This window comes from Aotus nancymaae, unplaced genomic scaffold, assembly GCF_030222135.1.
Source record: "Aotus nancymaae isolate 86718 unplaced genomic scaffold, 86718_ANA_hifiasm-v0.15.2.pri h1tg000046l, whole genome shotgun sequence".
NCBI classification, from domain to species: Eukaryota; Metazoa; Chordata; class Mammalia; order Primates; family Aotidae; genus Aotus; species Aotus nancymaae.
In genome coordinates, this window is record NW_026988460.1 from 31,737,301 (window position 1) to 31,746,074 (window position 8,774).

Consider the following 8,774-nt stretch of genomic DNA (forward strand, 5'->3'; position numbering starts at 1 on the left):
AACTCTTATTCCACCTCTTGCTGGAGATTTTTAAGACTTATTAAAAGAGATGTCACTCTTCATAACCTTGAAAGAGGAAGTTTTAAAAAATAGATATTAGAAGAAGTAGTAGGAGTCATTGCCATTTGAAGAATAATTAGAACTCACAATACAGAATGTTTAAGAGGACAGACAGTATAAGCTGAGTTGGAAAAAATTTGGTTTTGATTTTGAAGGAGAGAATCATTCATCCTATATATAGAGATATAATCACTGCTGACTGTTTAGTATAGAGATTTCTTTTTAGCATTTTATGTTTATGTGTGTGGCTACTTTTTAAAAAAAATATTAATGAGTCTAGATTATTTATGGCTTGCTCTTCTTAACCTGATGTAGTGAACATTTCCCATCAATAAATATTCTTTACAACATGACTATAATTAGAGGTTATGATGCAGTTATACCATAATTTACCTGAACCAGCTCACTTTTTGAAGATAAAGATACATATGTCTATTTTATCTTATAAATAATATCTTTATAAATATATCTTTGGGTACAACCTCTGTGCAGATCAGTAGGATATTTTGATAAGTATAAATTGACAGGCCACAGAGTGTGAGATACACAAATCTTTAAGGCTTTTGAAATGTATTGCCAGTTTGCTCTCCAGAGGATATATACCACCATACACTCCCACCAGTAGTACCTGCCTCTCCAGGCTTCTCTAACAATGGATATTATTCTTATTTTATTATGTTAGTTTGATAAGAAAAGAAAACAACATATTTTTAAATTTTGAATTTATTTGATTAAAAGTTGAACTCTTAAAGTATGCTTACTGACTATTGGTATTTTGTTAGTTACCTGTTAATGTCCTTTGTATCATAGTTTAAATTGTTTTTTTGGGGTTTTTGTTTTTGTTTTGGTTCTTTGAGACTGAGCCTCGCTCTGTTGCCCAGGCTGGAGTACAGTAGAGCAATCTTGGCTCAGTGTAACCTCTACCTCCTGGGTTCAAGCAATTCTCATGCCTCAGCCTCCCAAGTAGCTGGGATCACAGGTGTGTGTCGCCATGCCCAGCTAATTTTTGTAATTTTTAGTAGAGATGGGGTTTCACCATGTTGGCCAGGCTGATCTCAAACTTTTGACCTCAAGTGATCCACCTGCCGTGGCCTCCCAAAGTGCTGGGATTACAGGCATGAGCCACCATGCCCAACCCTCATTGATTTTTGAAACCATATGTGATTCAATTTAAATAGACTAAAGTCTTAGTATAAAATGGCTTTAATAGGACTACTAATAAAGGCTGCCATCAAATAAGCACCCACTTTGACTGAAACTGCACTAAGTACTTTACCTTTATACCTTATTATTTTATCTTATTTAATCTTCATTGTAGTTCAGAAGTATCTTCATTTTACATTTGAGAGACTTGAGATTCAGAAAGGTTAAACGACTTGCCCAAGATCACAGCTAATTATGGCACTAGGATTTATTTGATTCCATTTCTAACCTCAAACCTTGTGTGGTTTTCCTTATACGCCTTTCTGGTACCTAGCTGTTGCTTATACCTGTTACGCCAGATAATTATCTCTAACTATCCTTTTTTTCTAGTATTATGCCCCCCATATATATATATATATAAAATGAAGGAAAATAATTTCTAACAGAACCCATACAAATGAATAGTGTATTTCCCTTTGTATCTTAGCCTACTTTTGTGAGGCTAGATTTGGTGCTTTATTTTTCCCTATCTGCAAGTTTCTATGAGGGGGACTAGAGCCAGGAAAATTCATAGTGCTGCTCAAGAATAAACCATCTTGGCTGGGCACAGTGGTGCATCCCTATAATCCCAGCACTTTGCACTTGAGGCCAGGAGTTTAAGACCAGCCTGGCCAACATGGTGAAACCCTGTCTCTACTAAAAATACACAAATTAACCAGGCGTGGTGGTACACACCTGTAATTCTAGCTACTCGGGAGGCTGAGGCAAGAGGATCACTTGAATCTGGAAGGCAGAGGTTGCAGTGAGCTGAGATCATGCCACAGCACTCCAGCCTGGGTGACAGAATGAGACTCCATCTCAATTAAAAAAAAAAAAAAAGAATAAACCATCTCCATACCTTAAAAAATTCTGAGCCTCTGTTTTTAAACATAGTAATAGATTTGATATAGACCAAGGCATTTTATCATTTTTATTTTAATTAGTATATGCTCTTGCCAAAGCATATTCTGTGATTTTTTGTTTCTAGTCGCTTGTTTTCATATTGAGAACCAGGCACTTCTCTCAAATCCTTTTTTTTTAAAGATGGAGTTATAGATAAGTGAATTAAAGAAACAGGTAAAAAATAATAATTAGTGTTCTAAATTCTTCTTGACAGAACTTTACAGACTAGCATGGCAAAGCTTCTCTCTGATCTTAGTGTGGACAGTGCTCGCTGCAAGCCTGGGAATAACCTTACCAAATCACTCTTGAACATTCATGATAAACAACTTCAACATGACCCAGCTCCTGCTCACACCTCCATAATGAGCTATCTAAATAAGTTAGAAACAAATCACAGTTTTATATATTCAGAGTCACTTTCTACAATTAAAAATGAGGCAACTATAGAGACAGACAACCCCTGTGAAAATGTTCTACCCTCCAGAGGCCCTCAACATAGTAACACTAGGGACATGGAGGAAGTATCTGCACCCGGAATTATTTCTGCCCTTTCAAAACAGGATTCTGATGAAGGGAGCGAAACTATGACTTTATTAGAAAATGTGCATAATTTGGATAATACAATATACATTCCTTTTGCTAGAAGCACTTCTGAAAAGAAATCACCACTTTCTAAGAGGCTATCCCCTCAGCCACAAATAAAAGCTGCTATAACACAGCTAGTCAGCAACAGTGGACTTGCTGTCTCTGGAAAAGAAGATAAACTGTGTACATCTGTAGCCTGTTCCTCTTCAACAAAGGAAGCAGAAGATGTACCTGAAAAGCTTTCCAGAACATCTCATATGAAGGACATACAGCTCCTCAAGAAAATAAAGGAAGCAATTGGTAAGATCCCTGCTACCACCGAGGATCCAGAGGAACAAACTGCATGTCCTGGCCCATCAGGTTGTCTTAGCAACAGCATTCAAGTGCAAGGCAATACTGTCTGTGATGGTAGTGTTTTCACTTCTGACTTGATGTCTGACTGGAGCATCTCTTCATTTTCAACGTTCACTTCTCGTGATGAACAAGACTTCAGAAATGGCCTTGCGGCATTAGATGCCAACATAGCTAGACTCCAGAAGTCCTTAAGGACTGGTCTTCTGGAGAAATGAATTCAGAAGAAAATTCATCAAGTGCTTCTTTTTAAAACTAGAACTTGGCCTTATTGAATGTGTATTTTTCTTTAGTGAGATGATGTTTTTATATTAATTATGTGTGAAATAATAAATTGTACAAGTAATAAATGTATTATTGGGATATAGTGACACTGAGGAGCTTATAAAAACAAGTCATCTTAAGAAGCTGACGATTGCTACAAGAAGCAAGTTGTAGATAACTAGGAAATTATTGTAAGTAATGTTTTATTTCAGTACTTAGTAATTAGAGTTCTTTTATTAAGATGTACCTTCTGGATTAAGGGTACGGATTGAAAGAGTTCTGTGGTTGTCCTAAAAGATAATGGGAAAAGAATCTCTGGATGTAAGTTTTTCTAGAGTTTTTTTGTTTGTTTGTTTCAGTGTACTTTTTTTTTTTTTTTTTTAATAGCAGTGTGTTTTTATATGGGATGCTGTGTGCTACAGGCTAGTGTTGTTGGTGACATATATAAACATTTATTTAAAGAGAAAAGTTACCAGTATCTACACCTCTTAAAAAACATTGATTGGTTTAAAAAATTTATATAGATAACATTCTAAGTTAACATATGACTTCTTAAAACTTGGGCACTTTTATTTGTTTTTATCCCAAATGCCTTTAAGGCCTTTAAAGAATAGTCAGACTGATAAAGAAGTGCTCACAGATAAGCCATAGTTTGGGAAATTTGTTTTCTTTTAAATAAGAAATGTTCATTTTTGTCCTTCTATTTGAACATGATGGAATTTGTAAATCTTGGCATTGGTTTTAATGCTACCTTTTGGAACAATTTTTTTTTTTCCAGCTTGTTAGCTGAGAATATTCTCTATTCTGTAAATAATGTGAAGTAGAAGGACCTAGAAGAAACTAAGCTTCATTTGGATCTTGAAGAATACATAAGATTTGGGTAATCCTGTGAACAGCTTTACATGTTTCCCCCTTATAAAGTCAGTATCATCAAAATGTGGGGATTGAATTTAGTATATTAGGGTGGCGGTAGACCAACGTGACTGAAATAGAGGCAGGGAGGGGGTGGTAATAATAAATGAAAAAAACACAATTAGAAGATTTGGGTCAGTTGTGGAATATCTTGAGCTCCAGGCTGAGGAGTATCCGTTAAACATGAAGTCATTGGAGTATCTGGGTATCTTTGGTGGTGGCAGTTTTTTGTTTTTGTTTTTGTTTTCAATTGAGAGTTACCAGGTGAAGTTGGGTATTCTTAAAATGTCATAGAGTGTTAGTAAATACGAAGGGTTAGAGGAGGGAGAGACTGGGGACCATTTAGAAAGCTGTTACAGTAGTCCAGACATTGATAATCCCTTGGCAATAAAAGTGAAAAAGGAGAGACAAATTGAAGAACATTTTTCAATCAGTTGGGTGACTTAATAGTAACTGAAGGGGATAGAAAAATCAAAGATGACTCCAAGGTGTTCAGGTTAATCAGTTTGAGACACACTGAGCAATGTCTAAAATGAAAAATCTTAGTTAAGTTCCAAGTTGTCTTGATTAGAATAAAAAGGGTAGGAGAGTGTCCATTTTCAGTTGTCATCTTTAAATCATCTCAGCAGGGGTCGGCATTACTGCCTCCTGATCTCAGGAGGGTCAGGCTGGCCCCAAATCCTAGCCCTCTCACAGATGTTTCAGATGCCCCAGAGTGCAAAAAGCATAGTAGTGGATCTCCAGAGTGTCCTCTAACCTCTGACAGACTGAAATTTGTGTCTCCTGATGGCTATTGAGCATGGAATGAAAAACAACTATCCTCCAGCATTTTGTCACTGTTTTACTGTCTTTGATCTGTGGAGGTAATATACAACCCTTCACAATGAATTTAGTATTTGTGAACACCATTGAAGATAACGGGTTGAATCTGATGCTGTTGGACCAAGTGTAGAGATCCTAGGGGCAGGGCTAAAGAACCAAAGAAGTACTTAGCACATGTTCCTCCCTTATTCCCACTGCTCCTGGAGTTTAGTAAATCTTTCAGAAACCCTTTTTACTGAGGGTGGCATTTTACTGTCAAGTGCCTTAAAAGTGACAAAGGCCTGCTCCAACCACTTGGAAAGTAGGGCAGCATTGTAAAACCTGCTTAGGTAAAAAGGGCATGCAGCTTCATCACAACTGACCAAGTAGGTATCAGGTGCTCACATTCTCTCAGCTAAAGACTCATTCACTCAGTGAATGAAGTGAAAGCCCTAATATGTGCCAGTTACTATTATAGGCTCTGAGAAGACAGCGATAAACAAGAGACATTCCCTGTCCTTAAAGAGCTTATGAAACAAGCAAAGGAACATATAGTAAGTTCTGTGAAGAAAAATAAAGCAAGATAAGGGAACAAAGAGTGACAGCATTGGCTTAAGTTTTAATTACTAGGGTAACAGGCCCCATCTCAAAAATTATGTTTAAGGGTCCAGAATTTAGCAACCATTAGGGAAAGTTGAGTTTGATTTGTAAGATAACACTCCCTTAATCATTTTTCAAATGTTAATTCTAGATTTTCTTCTGCTCAGAATTGCTTAAATGTGGGTTCTAAGACTATAACATACATTAACACACACACTGCAAAGCACCTTAACTTTTCTGAATGTATTAATATTACCACTTGTAGAGAACCGGGCATTATTTTATTTAAAGCGGTTGTCTTGAGCTAACCCTCCCATAGAATTACTGGAGATGATGATATCTTAGACTTCTGAAGGGTTTTAAAAGTTAACTTTTTGAAAGGACTATGGAAATGATCTCACGGTTGCACCTAAAGAAGAAAACTATTCTACAGTGATACCTACTACTAGAGACCTACTACTGGAAGATCCCAAGCACACCAGGGGTATTCCTTTTGCCTGGACTGCCTTTTGCCCAAACTCCTCCTGACAAATTTTTATTTATCCTTGAAACCCATAATACTACTTCTGTACCTTGTATATACTTCTAGTGATGCCTTTATCAGTATCCACATCAGCCTTTCCTACCCTCTACTCTTCTGGAGGACAGGGACCAGGATTGATTCATTTTCAACTGCCCTCATGACCCTTGGTGACTATCATATAGTTTGTACCTAATAACTATTGTTGAACTTAACTAAATCTCTGTAGATGATCATCTAGGCATAACTTGATTTTCTGTTGGTGTTAAGTTCATGAAACAGCTTATTAATAGCTTTATTACACACATCTAAGTTCCTAACATTAGCCTCCCTGTACCTTTTGTTCTTTATTCAGTTTCTAACTTCTGAAACCAAATTCACTTACTGGCAAACATTTGCACACTGCAGCTTGTGCTGTGGAGAAGCCACAGATTCTTTAATATTTGGGACAGAAACTTTGTTTTTAACCATGACACTAGTGCAGAGTAATCTATCCCACCAGCCTACCTTACCAATTTTTGGGAGGGATGATTGTAAGCAAAGCACTGGAAAACTCCAGGGCACTGTACAGTCTGTGACTTATGATGATATTTAAAGAGTCCTCACCCATCTGGCTTGCCCTCTTCCGATGTCCGCCAGTTTGTCAGTGAGTCCCTCAAAATTTTAAGTCCAGCGATGAACTCCAGACGTGATCTGATCCAAGTGGACTGCAGTTAGATTGTCATTGTCTACAATCTTATAGTAGTTTTAAAATGGACAAAGGTTGAGCTGACTGTCTTAGCCATCACACTGCAGATCATGTTAGGGCTGTAGTTAATGTCCCCATAATATCCATATTGTTATTCTTGGTGTTGAGTGGCACCATATTAGGGCAGCTGGGGCAGTAAGTCGTGGAGGCCATTTCCATCTAGCTAGAAATGAGCATTTCCTCAAAGACTAAGGTTCTAACTAGATAAGTGGTCTCAGCTGCTTCTAAAGGAAGAGCTCAAGTTGACCACAGACTCTCAGTGCTTGTTCTCCTTGAAGCCAGGTCTGCCTTTAGAGGCCATGAATAGTGAAATATGAAAACTAGCATGTGTCTGAAACCAAACATATTTAAAGACACTTGCTCAAGGCCACACACCAAAACCTTAACCAGATATTGTGATTCTCAGTTGCCTTTCTTCATTATGTTGTCTCCCTGATGACAGCTAAGTCTCACGACCACTTGAACCTTTGGGGTTCCAAAGCTGTTACCAGAACCTAGCTCTAGGCCATTCTGTCTCTACTGGCATGGTCTAATAATAAGGAATTCCCTCTGGGATTTGTCATGAGGATTAACTAAAATCACCTGTGAAAATGTTTTGCAAACTACAAACATTAAGTGGATGGTAATGATTACTAGTTACATGTAGTTGGTCTATATATATGTATGTATGTGTGTGTGTGTACTATAATAGTGTTTTGCTTTTGCTTTATTAAAGGTACACAGTATTTTTAAAATCTGTTTAGCATGTGGCATAATGCTAGTAAAACAATTTCCCCACCTGTCACTTGGCCAATTCCATCAAAAATCATTACTTAAAACTCGTTTTAAAGTAGATGGGTTTTTCTCCCATCTACACTGGCATTTAGAGTGAGCTCAGACATTTCCAGGACCCTAGCACTATCTTCTGCTCAGCCCAAGGGTAAGAGGGCTCATAGCTCCACAGAAATCTCAAGAAGACATAGAGAAGAACACAAACTATCCAAGAGGAAAACTCAGTCCCTTTTGGAGCAAGAGACTTACACATTTGTTCAAATCTATAACAAAAAATGTTGTCAGCCGCTCAGTAGGGAGCACACAGCCAAGGTACATATTTTCATCCCACCATCCTTTCCAGATTATTTTGCACTTGGCTGTGAGCTCTAGGCCCAGAGTGGGGTGAGAGACCAGATTCAAATACTTTAAAAGTAAGCAGCTCCAAAACAAGCAGAACAGAACTTCTTGGAGGGTAGTAATTTGTTTGAGGTTTGGCAAGAAGAAAGTAGTAAAGGAAAAATAATTTTCAAACCCAGAGCCTCAATGGATTAAGAGAAAATCTTTTCTCTTTTTTTTTAATGTCAGTCAATATGATTAGACTTGTCATCTTAGGATAGAGAGATGGAGCGATAGAAGATGAGACAAAACTAGAGCAAACCAGTAAATCACATTTGAAAAAATAGGTTTTCACTATTTAGAGCAGTGAGCTATATTCTAACACCCACCCCTCCACCACAAAACTTGTGATCATTGTTTCACTAGAGACTCAGTTCACTATCATCACCTCTTCCCTCCCCATGTCCCAAACAGTCTACAAATCTGTCTGGTCAGATTGTTAAAACAACGGATGACAAAACACTTAAAGCAATTTCTCTCAATTCCTAACACACCCAGAAAGGGTATGATAATTTAAATTATAGTTTTGTATTACATCTTTGACACAAATTTGGGAAAATGTCATGGCATATTATTGATTAATATAAAACACTTAAACAGGCAATGATATTTTGAGTTGGTGGGAAAGTTCACTTGAGTAACATGGTGCGTTAGAAGTGCAAGAGCAGTGGATCAAGAGTCTTTATGTGTTACATGACC

General features: G+C 37.4%; 1 protein-coding gene across 7 annotated transcripts in view; it reads left to right on the forward strand.

The window, feature by feature from the left end:
- The window catches only part of CCDC14 (coiled-coil domain containing 14), a 55,322-nt gene extending 47,614 nt beyond the window's left edge, over positions 1-7,708 (forward strand). For 5 of the 7 annotated variants that reach the window (XM_012473861.3, XM_012473866.3, XM_012473859.3 and 2 more), the window contains one exon: positions 2,360-7,708. In XM_012473861.3, coding sequence (XP_012329284.1) covers positions 2,360-3,299 — 940 coding nt within the window. In that variant the 3' untranslated portion in view covers positions 3,300-7,708. The remainder of the gene's footprint in view (positions 1-2,359) is intronic. The other 2 variants (XR_001110847.3, XM_012473862.3) reach the window with 2 other exon arrangements.
- Positions 7,709-8,774: the final 1,066 nt, after the last annotated feature.